The 22,694-nt window shown below is 40.6% G+C and overlaps 1 protein-coding gene across 10 annotated transcripts in view; it reads right to left on the bottom strand.

Annotated features, from left to right (window-relative positions):
• kif13a (kinesin family member 13A) overlaps positions 1 to 22,694 on the bottom strand; it is a 53,226-nt gene that overhangs the window by 28,317 nt on the left and 2,215 nt on the right. For 6 of the 10 annotated variants that reach the window (XM_035950629.2, XM_035950630.2, XM_023275476.3 and 3 more), the window contains exons 3-7: positions 8,731 to 8,746; positions 5,707 to 5,767; positions 4,802 to 4,894; positions 2,666 to 2,846; positions 158 to 245 (exon numbers count right to left, since the gene is read on the bottom strand). In XM_035950629.2, the coding sequence (XP_035806522.2) occupies positions 158 to 245; positions 2,666 to 2,846; positions 4,802 to 4,894; positions 5,707 to 5,767; positions 8,731 to 8,746 (439 nt within the window). The remainder of the gene's footprint in view (positions 1 to 157; positions 246 to 2,665; positions 2,847 to 4,801; positions 4,895 to 5,706; positions 5,768 to 8,730; positions 8,747 to 22,694) is intronic. The other 4 variants (XM_023275482.3, XM_023275483.3, XM_035950633.2 and 1 more) reach the window with 1 other exon arrangement.

Genomic DNA, 22,694 nt, shown 5'->3' with positions numbered 1-22,694 from the left:
ACAAGTGGGGATGTGATAAAAATGCTTTTTTTTTCTCCTGGATGTCGTAAATCATGTCTATGTTTGTGTGAAAAATGAGGCCCTTTGGTTTATGATGCAGGGTGGATTCAGCCTCGTTTCTGGACGCAGCGCAATGACAGAAGAATAAAAGACACACCTCAAAGCTGGTCACAGCCAGCTGAGACAGACCATCAACGTATGGACCCAGCACTTTGTGTTCCCGAACTTTCAGGGACTGTCGGCTCCTAAAAACATCGAGAAGACAAGATAATTAGTAAAGTAAAGAGAAGAAGACAGGGTGGAATATTTATTACTTCCAATCAGGGACAAATGTGCAAAAGAATCTCTTTGATGTGATCCCTCAATCTTTTTGAAGACCTTGAAATCTTGATTAGAATGGATGAATGATTCAGGGATTTGAAAAGCTCATATGATGTATTTGGCGTTTAATTTAGTTTTCTGAGAACGTTGGAAAAGACTCCTCTTGGTATTTGGTTATTTCATGGACAGTTCTATCTCAGATATCTTAAACTCTTTGTGAGAAAGCACTACAATAAAATTTGTTTGTTTTTTTGTCAACAAATCTCACAAAATGAACACTATGGTAGTTCATTTTTCAACGCTGTGTAAGTTTTCTGCCCGTTCTGTGTCTTTAGGTTCGCGGCCCATCTGTTCCTAGAAGAAGGCTAAATATCCTAAAACACATTGGCACTGGAGCCGAGCAAAAAGAACTGGAGCAGCAACCACAATTTTGTTGACCTAATCCCTCTTTTTAAATGAGGACATGAACATTAAAACCTAATTAAATCAAGGAAATTAAATACCACATGAGGACAGGCTGTGGTCATGGAGGAAGTGGTGACTTCCTTGGCATTAGTGTAACTTTTAGTGTGCTACTGGGTACTTGGGGCAGCACATGTGTATGTTGGATTTACACAAAAATACAATCATTTGGGTGTTTTAGGCAAAAATAAAGGTCAAAGGTAGTATGTGAGGCTCTGGAAAAACAAACAACACTTATTAGTAGCATCAATTTGTTAAATAAAGATACAGACAGATTTCACAAACTCAGTATATTGTTTTCTAGCATTTCTTGAAATGTGAATTGAACTTTCTTACAAGGAAATGCACATGGCGAAGTGACCCAGTGGCTAAGTGGTTATAGTGGAAACCATCAGATCCCCGGTTAAAATCCCAGCCGGACGGACCATCATTGTCAGCTTTCACTCCCAGTTTCCTGTCTCTCTTCGCTGTCCCAATCAAATAACAACCAAAAAGTCCCCAAAATAAATCTTGAAAATAAAATAAAAAAAGACTTCTGTGCAGCATGTGACACAAATTAAGGACAGCAAACTGTTTCATGAGATGATGCAGGTCAGTAAACCGTTCAACTTCACCAGTCAGATGTCGAGAAGAAATACAATAAATCCATTTGTTTTCCGTTAATAGGGACATCTGAACTCGTTGGATTCAAGTCTGGATGGGCATCTTGTTCAGTTTTCCATTAAAAAGTTATTGCATTGCTACTAGGTTGGACCTGGTAACAATTCCGTATCACTACAGCACAAGTCTAAACTACATGCAGTCCCATCAGCAGACAGGAACGCACAAGCCGGTACTTCAAGTACTTCAAGTTCTGTGATTTTTGGACTCACTTCTCCCACATTTCAGCACCAATACTGTTCTAAAAACATTACAGACGGTGAAACCCACAATTTGTGTGCCTTCCTCTCTCACTTTTCCTACAATTTCACATCTAATACAAACTGAAAGGTCCATAAAAATAGAACTTTAGTGCCAAGAAAAGAGAGCATCAACAGAAGCTGAAGTTTAGTTTGTTGCCTCCAGGTGTTTGTAGGAGTCTTTCCTGTGAGTTTATTAAATACCTGCAGCTTCAGATAGCAGCAGGATCCACATGAATGTCTCCAAAAAGAGAAAGTTGCACATATTTGTTGTCCTGTACTGTATATTCTCTCTAATCTGTCATATATGAGTGTTGTTTGACAGTGGCTTCAGGTTTACAGAAACAAGGCTCCTTGTTTCTCACTCTAGTATTCGACCTTCTACAGCGGCAAACAAGAAAATACAACCACTGCAAAGACCGTGGCTGGCTTCCAAGTCATAGTGAGATCTTATTTACACTTAATATCCACAGCTAATGTTTACTGCTAAGAATCACAGAAGCAGTGAGGTGTGAAGATCCAGAGCGGCTCGACACATAAGCAGGAGGAAGTCTCCATCGAAGCGAGTCTGGACGCTTTTTTTTTTCTCTTTAGACATCTGCAGCAGACAGAGCAGTGCAGTGTAGCCCCTCTCCTGCACCGAGCGCCGCCAACAGATTCACTCTTTCACAGCTCGGCCTTCCCAGCAGTCTGTCTGCCAACCCACATCAGACCACAGAGCCGAAGAATGCAGCAGTGTCCGGGGACGACGCCGGCTGCCGTTCTGCAGGAAATGACTGGGTTAGGCTTCCTACTCGCATCATTCTGTCACCGTCCCCACGTTCAGGCCACCAGACACAACAGAGCTACGAACGGAGATGCAAAACCAGTACAAAGTGGGAGCTGACGGACTGGAGTTGGGGTGAATCTGTGAAACTCACACTGCCTGTCTGTCGCCTCAGAGTCCAAAGTTTTACATGAGCAAAACCACACATAAAACTCACCCTTTAGGATCCAGCAGGTCGCGAACCTTCTCGTTGTAGATCTCCATGTAGGACACCTCCACCTTAAACGAATGGGCCTCGTTGGCCTCCCTGTGGACCCTCTCGAACAGCGAGCAGCAGAGTCGAGGGATCAAACCCGGCTGCTCTCCGTTCCCCATCATGGAAAAGGACTTGCCTGAACCTGGACGCACAACAGAGTCGCACACGAGCCAATCAGCTCCAGGAAGAAAGTCACACACTAATGGTAACGAGGCTTAATTTCGGTCTCTTCTTTCACGTAAATAGTGTGATTGTAGAAGCATCTTAACTGAGCCCATCTAGAGAGAACTGGCCGTCCCGATCACGTTGCAACAAATTTGCAATCTGAACACAACAGCGGGTTTTGGGTTCAGGAGGTTGAAGCTAATGCGAATTCCACTAGTTTTGCGGGTACTATATCAAAGTATTAGACAACTAACTAGATGGATTGCCACAAAAAACTGAGGATTTATTCCAGTTTGGACCAAAGTGCTGGACTGACTGCTGCTAGAATCCCATAAAATCTGTGTTCATAATTAAACTAAGACTGCCTAAAAATGCCAAACCAAATGCCATGTAGTCCTCTATTTCCCATCATGACAAAAAGACTTCTTGCAGCATGAAAAATACATTTTTTTTTTTTTTATTTTTTTTTTTTTAACATCAGATGCTTGGACGATAAGAGAAGTCTTTGTGTTCTTGGGTTCAAACTGTTGAGAAGGTGTGCACCCTCTTAGACAGGATGTGGAACAAAAAAGCTAATTTGATTCGGGCTCAGGAAGGAAGTGAAGTGATTCCTCAGTATGGCCAGAAATGCAAATCTTCCTGTTTCTTTAAACTTTCTAAGGATACACCTGGAAACAACTCAGCTTGCAAATACACTTACAGTAGAGGCTTCAGATTAATTTTGGGCTATTTTGCTTCTGTGACTTGTCTTTTTATTCAGACTAGTGTAAAGTTCAGAATATACATATAGGTGTTTATTTCACAAGACGTCGTCCATTTGCATCTGTAGATTTCAAATACAGTTCATATCTTTAAAGGATTTTAAACTCTGAGCCAGAAATCTCCACTTCAGCACCACTAAAATGCAACAAATTTTCCTCTTTTTCCCCCCTTATTTATATTCTAAAGGTGTTTACAGAGCGGTTTTGTTCATATCATAAGTCACAGTCTAATTTATAAAACATTTGATTCCTGAATTTGCTTTCTTGCTATTGACAGTATTCATCAAGCAATAACAAGAGCTATCCAAAATCCCCTAAGTAGAGACCTTTGAGTCTAACATTTTAAACAAAATGAAATGGGAACTTTAAGCCTGGCTTTATCCAAAGTTTAAATTTCTGTTTTAGAAATTTATTTAAATTAGTGAATATTCAACCCTCTGAAGTTTGTCACATTTTTACTTAATGTGGACTCACATTTCACTGCAATATGACGTGACACATGTCTATGAGCAGCACAACCATTTATATAAGTAGACAGAACACAAAAATGACATTTGTGCAGTACGATCTGGTTAAAATGCCATAATCATAGAAGATGAAAAAACTAAATTAATACACATTTTGCTCCTCACATTTTTATTTTTTTCCCTAATTACTCAGTCTATTCTGCTCTGTGTAAACACTGCCTGCAGTCCAAAGTTTGTGAATTTTTGTCATGTAACTGTTGGTTACAGCAGACTCACCAATGGCTTCTCAGATGTGCTGAATAGCACAGAATTTGTTTTATATTTAATGTTTAAAGTATTCAAATGAGAAGTTGACTTTTTTTAAATGAAATATCCCAATTTTATGCAGAAATACATTTGCCCATGATTATTTCAAAGACAGCTGGAGAGTTGTAAAAACCACTGATATCTCCTTGCTTTTACATTCTCTAGCTCTGACAGATGTCTTAATATAAGTAATAAGCTGGGGATGTCATGCTGAAATCTAACTAATCTAACTAGTGTTTGTTTTTAACCTTTTCACCTCTCAGGTCTGGCCTTAATATTGAGCATAGCAGAGGCAATCTGATTATGAATTCTTCAAAGACTGCAAGGGAAAACAGATCAAACAAAAGAACAAAAAGCATGAATGACTGAATGCAAATCTCATCTGGATTTTCCTTTACCTGTTTGTCCATAGGCAAATATGCAGGCATTGTATCCCTGGAATGCATTTTCAAGTATTCCCTCTCCAAGGCACTTGAACACCACCTCTTGACCTTTTGGAGAAGAGAATCGGTCACCATGGAGACGATGGTAAACACACGAACAATCGAGTCATGTAAGTGCTATGACCCGCTACTGTCTGGAAGGTAAAATTAGTACAGAGAAATGTATTCACGATGACACGACGGGCCACGAAACAAGGAATAAGATTCACGGAAGGTGGCAGATTCTTGTCTGGTCGCGTGGAAAATGCCAAGCTGTGCGGAGAAATCCCTTTGCGTTGCTCACTGTGGTGCCCCCGCTGAATGGGACAGCTGTTTAATGAGCTAAATAAAGCCTCGGCTCTGGTGCTTGAGGCGACCCTTCACTGAGCAGATTGCCTTGTCGCTCTCAGCACAAAGCAGATGTATGCGTTGCATTTCCATCAGAAAATGAGGCCGATATGACGAACAAAATATCGCCAATGACTATGGAAATCTGCGTGACCTCTTTTTTTTTATACAGTAGGTGTTACAAAAACTGTAGCTGTAACCTTTTCTGCAGGGACATCATTAGAGAAATGAATGGTAGCCGAATTTACCGTGTGAGTGGGTGCATGAGAAGTATAATACAGATGATTATATAAGCATAATTTGAAATGCAAGAAAGAGCTGCTGCACGATCTGAGTTTATATCGCACCACGATTCCACATAACTACCTTTTCTATGGATTTAATTTGTGCAAATGACCACATATGTCCACATTGTGCTCTGTTGTGCATGTGGGGAGTTTCCCTGCCCTTACAGTGGTAACACTGAGCCCAGCAGGCCTCTACATGGCGACTCATTGGCTGAGTGAAGGATCAGATTCTGCCTCGTGACTCACCAGCATATTTGGGAACGTTGGCCTCATCCATGGACCAGAAACAGTGGTCGAAAGCGAACACCTGCGGAGGACACAGCACAGGGAGTGTCAGCACACACTTCTCCTCACTCACACCTGTCCTAGCATGTACACTTCACACCACCTGATGCTCCTAAGCAGTGGTCGTCTTAAGGCACAAAACACGGGATTATTGTGCAGCACTGTGCGCTAAATCAGCAGGACCGAGCTTGTCTGAGCGACGGAGCCAAATCGAGCATTGTTCGCGGTAATGCTCGTTAAGGCCGCGCCAAATCCACCGTTAGCCGCCCCCGAGTTTCTGTCATAGCGGCCGGAGTTAAATGAATTCATAAATCAGGGTCAGCGCTCCCCAGAAGAAATTCCAGCACCCGGTGACCCTCATCTCCAAGGAAACGGGGCCGGCGCTGTTTCCCGGCGGTGCTGGCTGGCTCTGAAAACGCAGACTTCTGCAGCAGAAAGCCCTTGTATCCTCCCTCAGGCACCTGCATGGGCTCTTGGTGGAGAACACACAGAGAGAGGATGGTCTCTGGGAAAGAGCAGTGGCCTTATTTACCGAAGACAACAGCTCCTCACAGACAGAACAGCTCCTGTTGCTGAAAATGCAGCATATTCACTTAAATGTATCTGATGCTGCCCTTAAATTTCGGTTTAAAGAAGCTAAATCTGATTTTGTTCTGCTTGTTTGAACACTTTCTAAAGGTTTTATCACAACAGTGCTGGTTTGAATATTCAAATTCAGTGCAAATGAAGGCATCGGCAAGCACTTAAAATGAAGTTTAGTAGTTTTGAGCAACATATAGCTGCACAATATACATTAATATGCAGTATTTAAACCTCTGAACCCCAAAAATTGAATTGAAATTGAATTGAAAACAGAGTTCCCTAAAATACACCATTTATCAGAGCCAGAAACTGTAAAAACCAACAGTGCTTGAACTATTCATCTGCCACCTGCTGTTCTGTTGGAAAACATGAAGAAAACATCTAAATCACTTTATTCAGTCATTTAAAAATTTGCTGGATCTAGATTCTGTAAAAAGCTAAAAATGCTTGGCTTTAAGGTGCAAACAGAAAACCCTTGGTGACTCTGCTGTGATCAACAGTCACATGACAAACATTCAGACACTTTTCAGCTGAAATGCAGGCTGTGTTAACAGAGCAGAGAGGAGGCAAGTATGGAAACAAATTAAAAATGTATGTAGTAAAAGATTTATAGCACACAGAGCCAAGTTATTTTTTTCAAATACTGTTAACATCTGTGGACACTTGGAAAAATGTAGTACATGTTGATTCCATGTTTTTTCAATTATTATAAAATGAACGATCAAAGAAATCCAACTCCAGCATTTTTTCTTCTTAAATGATTTATAGCATTTTAACAGCATCATATTACACAGAACATATTTTTGAGTTCTCTTTTCTTTCAGTCATGGTTGTGCTGTTTCCACTGAGGTGCAGGACTTTATATTGCAGTGAAAAATTTGCTTGCGGTGATGAAAAATGTGAGAAACGTGAGCAAAAAACATTCAGAAACAGCTGGGGTTCAGAGCTATAATCTAGATTTTTTTCTGAGAACAAAGAAAATATGTAAGTTTCTATAGTTTGTACTAAAGTAGAAAATAAAGTTTCATGTTTGTCTCTTCCTCCTCCTACCTTCAAGTCGCCGCAATTAGATGTAAAATGTCAGTATTTGTCCTTTATTCATTATTTTAGGGAAGATTTTGGTTTGTTTTAAGGTGTCACTCAGGTCATTTATTTCAGATTTAATGGAATATTTTATATTATTTTTCTCATTTTGTTCTGCAGCTCAATGCAATTACTGCCAACCTTGGCAAGGGCACAATAATGTGACCTTTTTTAACTTCTGCTTTTCTTCCCAAATGCCACAACACTGTTATTATGCACTGCAAGCACAGCGCTGCTGCACATGTTACTACTCCTGGCTTTCAGTGCGCTGCTGCCGCTCTTGCCAAAAGCGCTTTCCCCAACGCAAATACCCCAAAATAATTGAACTCCCTGTTAATCATAATAGGGGCTTCTGGCCAAGGAAGCAGGGATTGCAGAGTCAGCATGGGAAGCACTGAGATCAGTGAATGCTTTGAAAGCAAGACCTCCTCTTGTGACTTCAGACAAGTGACTGGGTGCCATTCAAAGGAACAAAAGTGCCATCATTCTCAATTAGGGCTGCTTTGGTAACTGGGGGCTTCAGTCTCTTCTAGTCTGAGCCTGAGGGTGTGACTGCTCAACAAATTGTTCCTGACTGGACAATTACTATTAATCAGCAGTGCAAATACTGATGAAGCCGAAAAGCACAAAGCCCTTTTTGTCATTTCTACATTGGATTAAAAAAAAAAAAAAAACACTGGTTGAAAGCGATTGGATTTGAGCCTCCGTTTGGTTTTACAATGCAGGCAGACTAATTTGAGCGCCACTATTACTTAGCAGACAGCCACGTGCTTGTCTAGCTGAAGGGTATTACAGGGGTAGCTCAGGTTCACAGGGCCCCCGGAGACCGTGCACGCCCGTGGCCCCGACCAGCGCTCCCCTCCGGTTCCAGCCGGGGGCCGAGCGCAGCGAGCACAAAGCTCCCTCGTCCCTGGTGTGTGAAACATCTCTGAGCTAGTCACCAGTGCGTTGTCAAGGGGGGAAGTGGGGGTGCACTCCAACAATGCAGCTTTGAATGTGCACACACACTGCCCCAGTGTCCGCGCTCATCCCTCTCGCATTGTAGGGCCCTTTGTGGCTGTTCACGAGATCTTAGAGCGCTGACACATTCACACGGACATCTATCCGGCTCCTGCTGACCAACCAAACTACTAAAACGCTCTCAATCACGGCCCCTAGAAACAACGTCACAACAGCGGATCGACCTGTGCACGATGCTTCTCAGCCCCTCGGGGGGACAGAGCTGCTCGTCCTGGATGATTCCAGCCAGGGAAGTCACTACAAAATGGAATGCAAGACAGTACTTTTTTGCAGTGAAAGAAGCATCTGAAACAGACGTACCTTAGGTTGTTTCCTGCTGGAGTTGAAGAGCAATCCATCATAAACAGAAGAAACAGAGAAGCAGAAGAAATAACATGGTTAGAATTGGCACAATTTAACAGTTAAAACAGGTTGAAACTCAATAGAATTCCTCTCCCAGTAAGAATCTTCCAAGTGTTTTTGTTGACAAGTAGAAACTACATATTAAAGTCGCAAAAATACCTAATTTCTCTAAAAGCTTTGGCTCCTTACCATCTTTCTACGCTTTAAAAATCCCCCTGTGACTTCTTCATCCACTCCTTCCCCCATTTATCCACTCATCCATTCACTTCCACACACAGTGGCATTTCCTGGTGGTAGGTGCTGCTGTGATTGGGTTCATAATTGGGCCAGTGGAGCGTGAGGAAGGGAAGAGATTTAGGATTCAATGTCCCACTGACTCTGTTGAATAAATAGCTCTTATGCCTGTGGACTTAACACGGAGGCCAGTTTGGGGAAGCTGCACTCAGCATTACCAGCTGCCGGAACTAAACACAAAAGGATAGTATATGTGGTCCTCAGTTATGCAGGATTATTCCTCCTAACCGGAGAGGGAACTCCCTAAAGCAGAAGACGCGACGGCACACTGTGGTTGAGAATTGCGACATGCGCACAGCGGATAGAAAACAGCCGTCTACTGCTGTCCTTCAGCAGTCAGCAGATCCCTCCTGCAGACGTCTCCTGGCACAGCGACAGAGGTGGGCATCACCTTCACATAATACAGGGCAGGCTGCTTTAGGAAGAATGAAACTCTGCACCACAGCGTCTCACACAAACGGAGCTGAGTCACCGACAATAGAAGAGCTGCACGACAAAACACACACACCCAACCCAAAAATCTCTTTCTTCTCAAATCTTTTGTTCCGAAGTTTCAGAGTGACAGAGAAAAAACAAAAAGGTGATTTCCGTTAAACTACAAAGATTTCCTTTCCATTAACTGCACCCATAATAATAAAGGACAGAAAAAGGAAGTGTGTGGGTAGAGGAGAATAAAATAAAAGAGCCCTGAATCTAAATCTGGGCCACAGACAATAACTGAGACTCAACCAGAGCTAATACAGTTGAGGTATCGCCTCTTCCAACAGGTCGCCTACTGGTCAGAATTTAATGTAGATTAACATGAAACGTAAGAAAACAACTTCTTCAAACTTCAAGGTTACAACAAAAGACAGAGATGTCAAAAATATACTAGAAATACATTGGAGAGTCATGATAACAAAGTTTGTTGACCGGTAAAGCAGAATATCTACATACTATAACACAATTTCACATGGATTTGAAGTGATGCAACCCTTTGATGCGCAGTGTGGGTCAGGAGATACCCATTTTCCATTGGTTTGGGTCACTTTTGGCCAATGTTGCGCATCAGAGGGCTAAAAGAAGTTACTGATTCTGCAAGGTTGATCTCCTCAGGTAGGTGGTTCCAAAGCTAAATGGCCATGATGACAAACACATGGTCACCTTTATATGTCAGTTTGGACAAACAAGAAGATCTAAGACACGTGGGGTCAACGTTTCTGCTATGGCGCTTGGGGCCACACCAAGACGCGCTTCTATAAGTGATCAAAAATATCTTCAAATCAAATTCTAAAACGAATAAGGAGCCAGGTGGAGAGAAGCCAAGACTGGAGTGATGTGATTTTGTGTAAAACCAACAAAAAGTCGAGATAAATTTGTTGGAGGTGACCGACTTTAAGTATATTTACCAGACCAGCCATGTAAAAAATAAGACTTTTTGCAGATTGGACTTCAAAAGAATCGGTCTAATTCTAGAAATGCTTCTTGACTGCAGGACGGAGGACTGAATAACATTTTTGATCTGTGATTTAAAGATCAGAATCAAATAGTGCTTCCATTTTTGTGGCCTAAAGTAGGTGGTTCCAAAGCTAAATGGCCATGATGGCAAACACATGGTCAACTTTATATGTCAGTTTGGACAAACAAGAAGATCCAAGACACGTGGGGTCAACGTTTCTGCTATGGAGCTTGGGGCCAGACCCAGACTAGCTTTAAAAGTGATCAAAAACATCTTCAGATCAAATTCTAAAACAAATAGGGAGCCAGGTGGAGAGAAGCCAAGACTGGAGTGACGTGATTTTGTGTAAAACCAAGAAAAAGTCGAGATAAATTTCTTGGAGGTGACCGACTTTAAGTATATTTAGCAGTCCAGTCTGGAAAAATAAGTCTGTAAAATAAGACTTTTTGTTGTTTGGAGTTCAAGAGAATCGGTGTAATTCAGGAGATGCTTCTTGACTGAAGGACGCAGGACTGAATAACATTTTTGATCTGTGATTTAAAGATTAGAATCAAATAGTTCTTTCAGTTTTGAGGCTTAAATGTTAACAGACAGCGGATCAAGACTGCTCTCTGTGGGACTGATAAGATTTGTTCTTCATATCAATATAAACAACAAAAGGACAGCAGTCAGAGGATTAAAAGGGAAAACCAGAGACACAATTAATGATAAAGAGATGAAATGGGCTTTGCGAGACAGAAATCTTTGTATTAAGATCTCTACCTTCTTACTATTTATGACATTGTGATTTTTTTCAAATTTTCTATAGTTCTTTAAAGAATTGTTCTTTTTATAATATCTTATTGAATCTTGTGACACATGCTGAAATTAAATAAAACTCTACAGTATGATCTCTGCAGTAGTTTGGCGGTTCTTGCTCTTGTCTCATGTAAAGTACATACAGTTAATGCACACAGTTCTGGCATGTTGGGAATGCCCAAAAGACAATGGGGGGAACTGTTTCTAACCGGCTATATTTAGGATTTCATTGGGCTATTACTTCCTCATAAACTCTCATACTGTACGACATTTATTCGACTCCAAAAAACCGACTTGGTTTAAGACCTGGATTCAACTCTTTAGCCTCCTCCTCCCCCTATCACAACATTAAGACCTCCCCCTAAATATGTTTAAGTACATTAGGCTCCAGTTCTCCCACTCTACTTCAGACATAATCTCTCTAATCTCCCCAGAAATCTGTGTCCTTCTTAGCTTATTCGTACTGAGCTTTTAGAAGCTGTATCCTCTCAGCTCTGTCAGTGATTTGATAACTTATACTTGGTGGTGCAAATACCTTATTTCTTTACAGGTAACAACACATTTTTTATTTTTTGCAAAAATCCTGACTTTTCTGAGATGACTGTGGGTAAAAGTATGAGATGGGGTTTGAAAGGTATGTTATCTTTTAAAAATGAGTCAGAATTACACCATTTATCAGAGCCAGAAACAAAAAGAATCATTGGATTTTCAATTTTCTGACTGCCCTTGAACTGCTCATCCATAACGCGTCATTCCATTGGAAAATTACCCACATCTAAGTGTACAATAGTGACATTTCATCAAAACAATTGTATTCTACATGTCTCATTTAAAAATTCACCAAAAAGAAAGTATTTTCTCTTACCAGATTCAGTAAAAAACAAAAAATTCTGCACACCTCACCACAGCCGTCAAACAAAGACTGATTCAGCTGTGACCAACGGTCACATGGCAAAAATTCAGGGACTTTCTGGATGAACTGTAGGCTATGTTTACCCAGAGCAGTTAGCAGAAATGGACATAGAAACAAATTAAAACGTAACAGTGGCTATTTATTTTTCCAGTATTATTAACACTTATGGACACTTGTAAAATGTCGCTCATGTTGATTTCTTTTTTTTTTGTAAATTAAATAGTCAAATAAATTAGATTTTCTTGTTTTTTGGCTTTTAAAATGTTTTACCGCACTAAAGCAACACACCAGACACTTCTGAGCTCTCTCTACTTCCCGCCATTGTTGTGCTTTTTCCATAAAGCTGCAGGAGTGAATGTTGCAGTGAAAAATGAGCTCACAGCGGCTAAAAAAGTGACAGGAGCAGAAACAGCTTGAGGGTTAATTGATGAATAATTCAGTCCCAAAACATCTAAAAATATAGAAAAGTATTGGTCATGATTTCCCAAGACAACAGTTTCAAACCTAAGCTCATGTATCCAAATAGCTGACAATCCAAACTGTTATATTTTCAGCTTATTTTAGCAAGAGACAAAGAAAGGAAAATATCTTCATCCACATCATTCCAGTTATGAAATGCTACCAGTGGCAGCTTGGTCACAATTGTTATTATTCAAGCATGAAGCCCAGAGGCCATTTGCTTACTAATCAGCACGCATGTCAAGTCACGTCTCAGGGGCTTATTAAAGGTTGTGTTGTGGCTGAACAGCACAAATGTGCGACACACATGTATGGCACAGAAGTGCCAGCCAGCATCAGATTCTTACCCTCTCAGAGGCAGATGCACTCGGCCACTGCAGCCTCAGCTGAAGCCTAAAACTCCCACCGGGGACTGGTTGGTGTGTCATCAAGGGCACACTCAGACTCTCAGGCCTCCAGCTACCTGATGCCAAGGCACCCATGAATGATTTCAACTTGGCCTCGGCCTCTCACGCTGCTGTGACTCTCCCTGTGGTCGCATGTGGTGTCAGACAGATTAGAGGGGCAAATTTTGATCTTTTTCCTTTTACATTTCTAATCGCTCAGTAAGAAACATCTCCTCGGTGCCAGACTGTGATCATACATGGCATCTCTCTGTGCCAGATCCACATGTGGTGGGGCCCAAAGCAAGGCATAAAAAGTGGGCGAGCAGCAGTGGAAACCCCCCCCCCCCCGTGGTTATGGAGCAGGATTAAGGCCACTGGGTTATTATGCCACTGAAAAATACACTCTTCTTGCCCAGTAGGCAAAACACCAGATTAATCTACTGTATCATCCACCCACTGAAGCATCGATCTCTTAAAAAAATTGCATGGCATGGCCGAGGTCACAGAAGTATTAGACATAATAGATATTACAATTAGATTTATGTATCATTTAATCTAAGCTGCCTTCAACTAACACATCAAATCACCAACCAGAGAAGATGAAATCTCCAAACATGCACATGTAGCTCCGTATTTGCTACTGAAGGAAGACCACATTATCAGATTCCTGTGTGATTTAGCAGGCTTTGCAAGAATTTCTGATGACATAATCCTGCTGCTCAAATGGAATATGCAAATCACATGGGAGAGGTTCACCCCCTCTTTGGAGAGGCACAACATTTATCCATCCTGTGCGCACACTCGCCACATATTTCTCCGGCACTCCCCGTCACATTTCTTAAAATTCCTCCCACTAATCTATTGTTTAAACTGCACTTTTGCTCTTTTAACCTCAACACTCATGACTCTTTCCCCCGTTTAGCAGCCGACATGCTTTAAGACAATTAGGACTCAACGAGCTCCAGAGCCAAACACAATGTTCAGACATCTGTGTGTGTGTTGGAGTGTTGGGTTACAGCGCGCTGTGCTCTCACGGGCTACGAGCTAGCATTTCAAATAGCCTCCAAGTATGTTTAGAACAGAACACACCCACTCGAAGCAGAGGTCATCCTGCTGCACCGAGCAGAGTCACAGTATGACCAGTTACACCAAAGAAAGGTCCCAGGAAGCATGCAGACGAAAGCAAAATTAACCAGGCTGTTAGTTTTATAAGCATCTAAAAGTAAACTTGACAAGTGGGTGAAGTCAGAGGTTTACATGTCGGACGTTTTAAAATATTTCCAAGGAGGAAGTTCGTTGGCTGATGACAAAAACAGACCTCTGACATCGATCCAAGTTGCTGCGACAGTTAAAACTCCTGTTACACAAACAACTTCTGGAACATCTTCAGCTTTATTCCACAACAAGTCTACTGTAAATATGCAACATCTTGGCCCGCGGTGGAATTAGAACGCAGATCCGTTACCAACACCGCAACGTATAAAAGCTCTATTGCAATTAAAACGCCTACATTTAAAATCCTGCTTAACTCTATGAAACCCAAAAACCGGGTTTCAAAAGATAGGCGATCTTTAGAAAAATAGCCAAAATTACACCCTTTAGCAGAGCTAGAAACCTTTAAAAACAGAAAGATTTCTAAGATTTTTAGCTTTCCCGTGGTCTTTGAACTAATCATATGTTATTAAGAAGTAAAAAGCCATGACTCACTCAGCTGCACCTAACAGTCATGCAACAAATATTCAGTGAGCTTTCGGTTGAACTGCAGACAGTGTTTAAGTGTGGTGACAAGTAAAGACACTGTGAGGAAAATAAAACAGAAATGATCAATAACACGAATGCAGCATGGCTTAGAAACAGTACACAGAGGAGAAAGTTGTTGGAAGATACATTCAGCATAGCCAAACATCTTTGGAGAGTTGATGTGCAAAGAAGAGAGAAAAACATCAAGTTTGCAGAGGTAAAAATCTAAATAGTAAAATATGTCCATTATTGGTAACACCTGTTGGCTTTTGAAAAAATGCCTGTTTTTACGTTTTGCGAAATAATCAAAGAAACTCAACCTTCATTTTTTCCTTTTTTATCAATAATCTATGGCATTAAAACTGTGTCATACCACACAGAAGATATTTGTAAGTTTTCTTTGCTTCTAGCCATATTTGTGCTGTTGTGGTCTCTGGGAAAGAAGAGTGGCCTCATTTAACAAGGACAACTCATCACAGACAGAGAAACTTCTGCTACTGAATGTGGTGCATGTTTTTATGAATGGAATGAAACTGCACTGAAATTTTACCCATTGCTTGCTGCACTACTTTATCTTACTAGTAATGATTTGAATAAGCAAATCCAGGATACTAATGCAAATCGGGGCTTTAGCTAGTCCTTACAATAAACTTCAGTTGGTCTTAGCAACACATGGATGTATAATATACACGAATATGTAATATGTAACTTTCTAAATCACAAGCACAATTTGCACCACTGTACATATTGTATATTATTCATATTTATATGATACACTTCTGTACATTGTTGCTTCTTATGCCCCTGTGGTTGGATGTAATTTGCATTTTGTGGCATGTGCAATGACATTAAAGTTGAATCTAATTTATTCTAATCTAATTTTCAGTATTTCAAACATTACAAGGAGCTCCGAGCCCAAAATATTGGGAACCACTGTGTAATTCTGTGTTAAACTTTAATCTGAAACATCACTAGTAACTACATCTGCCAGATAAATGCAATGTGAAGTAAAAGGTGGAATTCTTCTCTCTGATTTCGAGCAAACAATAACAAGCAAGGCTCTTGTTTCAGCATCGACACTCTGATGTGCACATATGCAATCGCAGGTCGTGCAATGTCAACTAAGGCAAATTAACCTCAAGCATATCATGCTACAACTTTTCTTACTTCTCGTCGAGGCTGTCACTTTTTTATGATCACAAATGATACCGTCAGTGTGTCTTTGAATATAAACCGTATCTGTTTGAATGCTCATCCACTTTTTGCCTGTTTGTACAGCAGTTTGTACTGACACTAAGTTTACTACTTTTACATCTTACATACTTGCATCAAAGGCTAGTTCGGTTATATGTGGCAGACCTTGGCAGTGTAGTATACATAAGAGTACATCAGAGTGAAGTTTATTTGTATAGCCCAGTACATATTGTAAAATGTTTCTCAACAATTCCTAAATCAGATTTTTACAAAGATAACCCTCCAAAAAAAATTATTAGGGAAGATTTTTTAAAGAGAACCTCCTCTCCTCAGATAGCTGGGGGTGAAATAGTAGTGTTAGCTTTTATATTTATATTACATTATAATGGTTAGAAATGCCAAATGAAAGACTATGATGCATATAATGCTTATGAAGTAAAGCCAAAATGTAAAAGTCCAAGGAATGTGTTCAGGTAAACTAGTCCAGTATCAGTGACTCACTTGTATAGAAGTTCCCAGCTGGGAGAAAGTAGTTTGGTGAAGTCTAAGTCAAGTCATCAGATTGTGATTGATGTGATCTGTCCTTATTTAGTGTCTCTTGGGTATTTGGCATTACATTTTTTTTAAACTTTACTTACAAGACACAGTGTTTGTTGACATTCAGGCTGCACATGTTCACAGCAAAATGACCCAATAACAAGACAGAAACACACAAAAAAGGAAGATTTAGTTGCCAAAGCAAATGCAACACAAGTAATTTGCTGGACCATTTACACCAGCTTCACAAAGCTCTGTATGACGAGTGCAAAGCCAGATCTCGATGCCATCCAAAGCAATGCATGTGCCAGCGTTACACCATGTGAGAAGCATGAACATTTTCAGTTTTATTCAGTTTATTTTTTATTTTCGAGGTTGATGTGCTCCACTGCAAAATCACAACATTCATTCCAGAATGATTAATTCTTTCCAAACGGATTTATCCAAATCATCTGGTAATCCCTGTATTTTTTTCACATCCCAGAATAACAAAATATGACAATGTGAGTTTTCAACAAGTCAAAAAAAGGGGCAAAAATGTAAACACCCATGTAAAGTACAAGTACCTCAACTGTGGAGTATTGCAGTAAATGTGTTTAGTTGCGTTCCACTTGTGAAAGTCCAAAACAACTGAGTTCATGGGTCATTGTTCTAAAATTAGTTTCCTATGAAAATATTTGGAGTGGCTCGGGGATATCACTCATTAGGTCATCAACTTAACTGCAGGACTTTTCTGTATCTTGCGTCGGCTGTCGCTAAGCAACGGCGGTAAACACGGAGGCGAGACAACCTACCAGCCTCATGAGTCAAAGTTCCAATAAGAAAGCCAAACTCTGGATCTCAAAAACAGCCCTAACGAAGAGCACCAGCAGCAGCAACGCATCATGCTCATACAGGGACCCTCGAAGTTTCCATAACAAATGTTAACAACACAACACATGATGCAGGCTGAGGCTAATTTAATCCTCTCAGGCATTTCTGACACCACTATGACAAGCTGGGTCAGCAGGGTGCCCGTTAACTCTGTGCTCAAACGTACAGAGCGACGCCGACCACATCTGATCCGAAGTCTTAAATCTGGAGAGTTTCAAAGGCGACAAACAAAACAGACAGAGGTGAAGTTCATCAATTAGTTCAATATGGTTCAGGCTTCTTCTTCCAGGGGGAAAATGAAGTGACACATTTACTACCAGGACACACCTCCTGTGACCCCGTCTGCCTGCTGGATGTCACTTATCTGAATAGATCTGCTGAGGATAATAGTCAACAAAGGCCAGAGCAAGCATGAAGTGCAAAACAAACATCATTAACTGCACAGACGAATGCATATTTCCAGCGTAATTAAATGCACCGAGCTGAAAATTGCAGAAAAATGGCTCCACTTCAACTGAAAGTGAGTCCTTGAAAGTAAACTCATGTAAACACAACTTCAAAAAGGCCTCATCTGAGAGAATCATGTAAAGAAAAGAAAAAAAACTGAGAAATGTCTGGATTTTTACATAAGCTGCCTTCAGAATGAGAAGCCACATCTGAGCTTAATGAGGCACAGGCTTGACAAAGAGGGAGGGCGCCATCTTTTCCCAATTCCGGATCAAGATGTAAACAATGTCCCACCCTCTAAACAAACAGTCAGCAGTTCTCCGGGGAATGCAACTGTTTCATCAGCACTTTCTCCTAATAGCGTGAACATAAGCTGAAAGTGAGGTGATAGAGTGCGATTCAGGCCAGCGAGATCTCAGCGAATGGAAAAAGTTGATTGCATAAGGGAGCGAAACGGAAAGACAAAGAGAGCATTCCTGAGGCCAGTCACCGGACAAGGCGGCATTGTCATTTAGCAAAAGGCTTGTTTTGGAAAGCATGATGACACTTGGTCATGTGTGACCGAAGAGAAAATGTGACCAATCTGTAAAAGCTCAGCAACATGGGAGACTGTCAGGTTGACCCAGCAGCTTTATTTAATACAGAAAGTGTCGTGTTTTTCTGTGTTGACCTGATTTAAAGGAGAAGTTTTGGAAAAGTTAGCTGAGAAAATGAATCAGTCTCATGTCTGGGTGGTAAATATGATGCTACTCCCAGAAGTTGGAAACAGGTAGCGTGCGTCTTTCCAAAGAAAAGCTGACTAATAAACACATTATATCCAATTTAATAAGTACAAATACAGTTTTACAGGTGGTTATGTGACAACTATTTCTTGGCAATGAGGGGTTGTCAGGCAACAAGTGGTAGGGCTGCACAATTCATCAAATTATTATGGCAATATGGACAAATGAAATACCCAAATCATGGGGAAATCTGCTTTTTTTTTGATAAAGGTACACTCTGTCACAACATACCAATATAAATGTAGTCTGTAGTGCTACGAAGATGCTCCAGCTTGGAAATCATATTCTCCAGATATAACAGAACACACTTGTGTTGGTGTAGACTACAGCCAAAAATCACATTCTCTTTTCTTTTTTTATTTGTGGAAAAGTCCCTAAAACTGAGTCATATTGCAATAACTGTCAAAAATACTCAAAATATGATTTTTTAATTTGTTTTGCATATCATTAAGTCCTAACCAGGGAAGATCCGAGGCAGACACTCAAGCAGTGGTCAAACCAAACTGACAATTTTGTGCTTTGTTTTTTTAACATTTGAGATAAAACCTGTTTATTTGGGAAGTTTAGAAGTGTTGGGAGGCGAATTCTGCATGTCTCCTTTGTGTTCCTTTTTTCCAGCTCAGCTAATCATATGGTTTCAGACGTGCAACAATAAATCATGCAATATGTTTGACTATAAGATGTTTTGCTCATTTTGACCAACAGCATGTGAATGCACTTTACACCTGCATGTGGTTCTGCATGTCTGTGTTCTCTGTATGTAAAATACGTATCGCATCGTGTTGCGTTGTATCATATCTTGACTTCTGGCTGTCTTCTCTTGTAACTCTTACATAGATAGAAAAATGTCTGTGTATGTTCTCTGTATGTAAAATGTTTGCAAAATGCACCAAGACAAGCCCAAAAATATTGGGGCCAATATGTAATTAAGGGAAGTCCATGGGATATATCTTGCACATATTTTTATTAAAAGTAAAAAAACAAATGTGTTTTATGTTCACTATGATCACGTCTTTACAAATTCCACAATTATTTATTATAGAAACGATCACTTATTAATAAAAAACGACTGGATATCACTAAAATGTCAACTAAATAACCGTCTGAATTTAATAACAGTCTCCTTCTAATTAGCTAAACAATAACAAAATTAGCTCATTGAAAAATTGTTTTGTGTTTTTTATTGAGATAATCATGACAGATATTTCTTTTTTTCAATATATCAAATTTTATATGGAAAACAACAAATTGTATCTGTGTCCGAGAAATCACTTTCAACTAAGTTCCCCATTACAAAAACACCTCTCAAGGAAGTGTGTTAATTCCAGGTCACATGACCTGCTCCACATGATGTCATTTCCTCCTGAAGAAAAGACTGGCAAGACTCCAAGGCTTTCTGAATTATTTAATATAAAGTAGTGTGTGAATCAAGTGTGGATTTATCACATGTCAACAGGTTTACTACAATATCTTCAGAAATAACTTCCAATTTCAATCTTACTCAATTGTACATATAATATTTTAGAAGAATCTTTCTCTAAAAATGCCATGTGGTGTTTGGTTATAGGCGGCCGTGTTGATTTTAGGCCTGAAAACAGCAAAAATGTCAACTATGATAACTGTAAACTATGTTATAAAAAGTTATATATATTGACCCATTGCCTTTTCTGAGGGAAATATATTATATTGTATCATAACGTATTGTAACCAGCTGCTGGACATGGAGAAGGGTAAAAATTCTCTCATCTGACTCTCTACCAGATAGAAATTTTTCTATGTTCTCCATGAGTAAAATGTATGTTTAATGCAGTAAGATGAGCCCAAGAAAAAATTTCCTGGGAAGACAATGAACTGTATCGTATCATAATCAGCTACTGGTTGTCATTTACTGCGCAGACATAATGAGTGGCATAAACCTTGTTATCTGACTCTGTGCCAGATAAAAATACATCTTCTATATGTAATGTGTTCCGTGCGTAAAATGCAGCAATACTAGCCTTAAAAATTCACGTAAAAAGGGCAATAAAGAATATTGTATTGTATCATATTCAGCTGTTATTTACTGCATAAACATGGAGAGTAGCAAACATTTCATCCAACTCTTCAGTGGTTACAATAAGCATATTTACTGTTCCTTTAAACAGAATCCCTTTAATCATCAGGTTGTCGAAAAATGCACTGAGGACCAAAATACTCATCTAGCTGAACATATTTCAAAAAACATAAAATAACTCCAGGACGGCGAAGGACTGGACAAGCAGTCTCCTCCTAGTGGATCTCGTAATTGCAGCTCCACACCACACCACACACATTACAAAACCCCAAGTAAGCAAGATAACACAGGCTGCTGGAGATAAACCCAATTGAGCTCTTGTAGCCATCAGTGATAAGAAGAGATTAGAGGGGAAATTACAAGCTTGGACACCAACATTACCAGATAAAGACATATTTCCGGTGAGCATCTTGAAATACGGAGCGCTACAATAGGAGGAGACATAAGTCAACTCAACAAAGACAAATTCTTAGTGAGACAAATGGTTTGAACAAGACAAAAGACTTCCTCTGACGCTCAAAAAAGTTAGCCGTGGTTGGTTTTGGGGGCTTTTGCAGCAATTCTGTTTAACTAAAGCGAAATGCACAGTAAAGCCAGCAGTCTGCCGTCCTGTACTCGGTTGCTGACGGACATGCTGGGGCATGATGGATGTAATACGGCCCCATTGTGTTGAGTCGAAAGGTTATTTTCTTGTCGAGATTCTCCACCACTCATCCCCCCCACGCAGACACCCGCCTCAGGTATTTCCCCGCCTCTCCACCCCCACCTTGATTGTGTCTAAAACGCCGAAAGCAGAGCAAGACCGGCGCGTGAAAACTGAAAACCTCGTTCCCAGATTCCCGTTTCAAATGTGCCATTCGTGCCAGCTTAACAGGCAGCTGAAAGACGAAACTCGGGGGAAACTTAACCTCTCGCCCCGAAGTCACAATCCAATGTTTCATTCGTCTGAGATTATTGTTCGTTTCTCAGGGAAATCGGAGAGGAGGGTGGAGGTCACGAGTGGAGCCATAATGCTCGGCGGTGCAGAGAATGAGCCTTCAAAGGAAATCACTTATATTTCTTCAAATTCTTTATGCGACTCATGTTTTATGCTGTCTGATCAACCCGATTAAACACAATCTGTGGAGTTTTGGATGTCTAACTGATGGTCCAATGTGGAATCAGCCCAAAATTTGAAGGCATATTTAGAATTTCTCGATAAAACACTGAGATCTAGACAGTTAGTCCATAAAAATATCCGTTACTGCCGCTCCCTTTCTGAGGCTGCGCCTGAACATTCCCACGAGAGAGAGAAAAAAGTTCCCATGATCTCGGCCCCTGCAGCCATATTTGGCCTGCTAATACCCACTAAATCTGACACATTTCCAACACACTGGAACAGGTGTCTTCAAAACAAGGCTGCAGCGATCAGGGTATCCCCGTTCTGCAGCTCCACACGCAGCAGAAAGGAAAATTATATGGTTTAAGAAAACCATGGCAGCCTAAACACAGAGACCCAAAACACACACAGCACCGGCACTCAAACGTTAACAAGTAATTATATGCCTGGACTCCGCTATAGAAGAAGAAATGTGACATAATAAAGCCAGAGTGAATCAGAGCCGCTGAAGGTCAGGGTCACTTTACAGCTTTAAAAGGGTTGAACTGAATGAATCCACCAAAGGAATCTCTGAAGGAGCGATACTGCATCTAGATCAGATATGGAATCTTCCGCTGCATGGAAATGTGAAATGTGTTTGTGTCTCAGTCATCATCATGGCAACAGGTAGGAGTGGAAACACACAGAATCAACAGAGAAACTGTAGCCATCCTGCATCCGACTGACCTTTTCGCTCACAACGGCTTGTTGTCGTTAAGCGTTCTGTTCCACATACGTTCGCTTTGTGCACGATTCTGCTTAATTGCCTGGAAAGCAGCCATTGTGTGGCAATTTCTGTGCTGATAATTGCCTTAAATACAGGTTAATGTTTGGACACGAGCTGCTGCTGCTGCTGCTGCTGGAGGGGAG

The sequence above is a fragment of the Amphiprion ocellaris genome, chromosome 9, assembly GCF_022539595.1.
Source record: "Amphiprion ocellaris isolate individual 3 ecotype Okinawa chromosome 9, ASM2253959v1, whole genome shotgun sequence".
Lineage (NCBI taxonomy): Eukaryota > Metazoa > Chordata > Actinopteri > Pomacentridae > Amphiprion > Amphiprion ocellaris.
The sequence above is the reverse complement of the archived record's forward strand: the minus strand, read 5'-3'. Positions and strand labels throughout refer to the sequence as shown.